The following is a 2,861-nucleotide window of genomic DNA, read 5'->3' as shown; positions in this document are numbered from 1 at the left end:
TTTACGTTCTTTTCCCTTTTCCTTTGAAAAAATAAAGCGCGGTGGCGATTTCAAACGAAATATTGATTCGAGTCAATCCCATGGCTTCGATATCAGATTTTCCCCGCTACATTTAGTATAGATAGTGGACAAATATGGTACATGTTACATTAATGGACTTATATGGAGGATAAGTCAATAAGAAGTAATAAGAGGGCACTATGGTCTTTTCCCCACTTAAATAAACTTAAGTCTTGTTTGGTTCCTCACCCTTTTACTTGGCACAATCAGATTTTTGTGAAGAGAAGTGGAGAAAGAAAGAAAACGTGAAAGTGAGAGGAGGAGGGTGAACCAAGAACATGTTCAAGCCTTGCATGAGCCAAGATCCATCATCAAACTCTGATTTTTGTCCTCATCTCTGCTCCAGCTTCATCATCTTCATCTAGGTGAGTCTTTAGTTAGTGACTTTGGGAAACATTTTGGGGTTTATGCCAACCTTGGGGATTAAGGGTTTGTGAGTAAATGCTTTTGATCCTCATTTTATGCATGTGTTAGGCTCTATTGGTGGTAATAATTCGTTTACATATTGTTACTATATCTCATTATTCGATTAAAGAGGATTGCATGTGAAGATTTGGGGCTTGGGGACCCCAAGTGCGTTGCTGATTTTTTTGGGTTTAGCAGAGTTCGTTGTAGCGAACTTTCATTCGCTGTAGCGAATTGTGTAGCGAATAAACCTGGGAGTTGAATAGATTTATTAGCTGGAGCTCGCTACCATTCGTTGTAGCGAATCGGGGCCTCGCTGGGAGTTCGCTGTAGAGAACTGACCTGGATTGGAGAAAGTTTGCTTCTGTTTGAGTTCGCTGTAGCGAACAGAAGTTCGCTGTAGCGAACTAGTCTGATGCAGAATTGTGTTTTCTTCCCGAATGAGTGCAGTTTCTTTGCTGCGATAGTTTTTGCATTAAAAGTGTGGCGACACTACTTGTATGGAGTACACTTTGAGATGTTCAGTGATCATAAGAGTTTGAAATACCTCTTCGATCATAAAGAGCTGAATATGCGTCAAAGAAGGTGGATGGAATATCTTAAGGATTATGACTTTGAACTAAGGTACCATCCCGGAAGAGCTAATAAGGTAGCAGATGCCTTGAGTAGGAAGGAATTTTAGGTTACGGAATTGATGATGTTGGAATATGAACTATTGGAGAAATTTCGAAACTTAATCTTCAGTTTGAGTGGACACCCAATGGTGTATTGATTAGTAATTTGAGTGTCAAAAGCGAAATGTATCAAGATTTGAAGAAAGACTTTTGGTGGCCGGGAATGAAGAAGGAAATTGCAGAGTATGTAGCACGGTGTTCCATTTGTCAACAGGTTAAGATTGAACATCATAGGCCAGGAGGAATGTTGTAACCATTGGAGATACCAGTTTGGAAGTGGGATAGTATATCGATGGATTTCATTATGGGATTGCCTTGTACCCGAGGTAGATACGACTCTATATGGGCAATAGTGGACAGGTTAACTAAGGATGCTCACTTTTTTCCTATAAAGACGACTCACAAGGTGATTCATCTCGCAATGCTTTTCATAGCTGAGATTGTACGGTTACATGGTGTACCATCTAGTATAGTGTCCGATCGAGACCCAAAGTTCACCTTGAGATTTTGGAGGATGTTTCATAAGGAATTGAGGACTAGACTAGATATGAGTACATCTAATCATCCTCAATCTGACGGTCAGACGGAAAGGACAATCCGGACGATTGAAGACATGTAGAGGGCCTGTATTCTGGAAGAAGGCGGATGTTGGAAGGATCATTTGCCTTTGGTAGAGTTCGCATATAACAATAGTTACCATGCTAGTTTGGGTATGGCTCCCTATGAGGCCCTATATGGGAGGAAGTGCCGATCTCCCGTGTGTTGGGCTGTGGTAGGAGAGAAGAATATTCTTGGATCAGAAATTATACAAAAGACCACTGAGAAAGTCAAGGTAATCCAAGATAATCTTAAGAAAGCCCAAGACCGACGGAAGAATTATGCGGACAAGCGAAGGAGACCTCTAGAATTTGAAGTGGGAGATCACGTGTATTTGAAGGTCACCCCGAGGTTGAGGTTGGGAGGATCATTCAAAACGTGTAAACTCAGTCCAAGATACGTGGGACCGTATCAGATTGTGAGTCGAGTAGGTGAAGTGGCCTATCAGTTGGCTTTGCCACCTTCACTATTCGGACTGCACGATGTATTTCATGTATCTCAACTCCGAAGGTTTGTGTCTGATGTCTTCCATCCTATCCTTCTGGATTCTATTGCAGTGGAACCAGATCTTTCTTATGATCCACAACCTTGCTGTATCTTGGAACATGCTAGCAAGTCTCTAAGGAATAAGGAGATACCCCTTGTGAAAGTGTTGTGGGATGAGACGTGTCCTGAGGAAGCTACATGGGAGCTTGAGTCAGAGATGCGAGAATCCTACCCTCACTTGTTTTGGTAATTTCGAATTCGAGGACGAATTCTATTTAGGGGGGAGAATGTAATACCCGGTATCGTATTTCCATCCATTAGTCAATATTAATTCATTTTAGTGTCATACCCCAATTTTTGACCCTAAGATCATATATCATTCATATCCCAATCATTAATCAAGAGCTTCACTTGGAAGTTTTGTTTGTAGTATTGCACTCACCTCATCAATAAGAGGGACCATCAAGCACCAATGATTGTGTATCTTGTATGCATATTATACTAACCCAAATACAAAAAAATTGCTTTGTTTCTTTGTATGCTTTTGTTTTGTAGGTACTAAGCCAAGACATCCATAAGCAAGGCATTTTCCACATTTTTGACAGCATGAAATCGATTTCCCTCTTGGGTAAATCGATT

The 2,861-nt window shown here is 40.9% G+C and overlaps 1 protein-coding gene across 1 annotated transcript; it reads left to right on the top strand.

Moving 5' to 3' along the window:
- The first annotated feature begins 1,851 nt into the window (after positions 1-1,851).
- On the top strand, positions 1,852-2,472 carry LOC131641382 (uncharacterized). Its single transcript, XM_058911709.1, has one exon. The coding sequence runs from the start codon at positions 1,852-1,854 to the stop codon at positions 2,470-2,472; it is 621 nt and encodes a 206-aa protein (XP_058767692.1).
- The last annotated feature ends 389 nt before the right edge of the window (positions 2,473-2,861 follow it).

Source organism: Vicia villosa, linkage group LG1 (genome assembly GCF_029867415.1).
Source record: "Vicia villosa cultivar HV-30 ecotype Madison, WI linkage group LG1, Vvil1.0, whole genome shotgun sequence".
Classification (NCBI taxonomy): Eukaryota; Viridiplantae; Streptophyta; class Magnoliopsida; order Fabales; family Fabaceae; genus Vicia; species Vicia villosa.
Note: the sequence above shows the minus strand (reverse complement) of the source record. Positions and strands in the feature narration are given on the sequence as shown.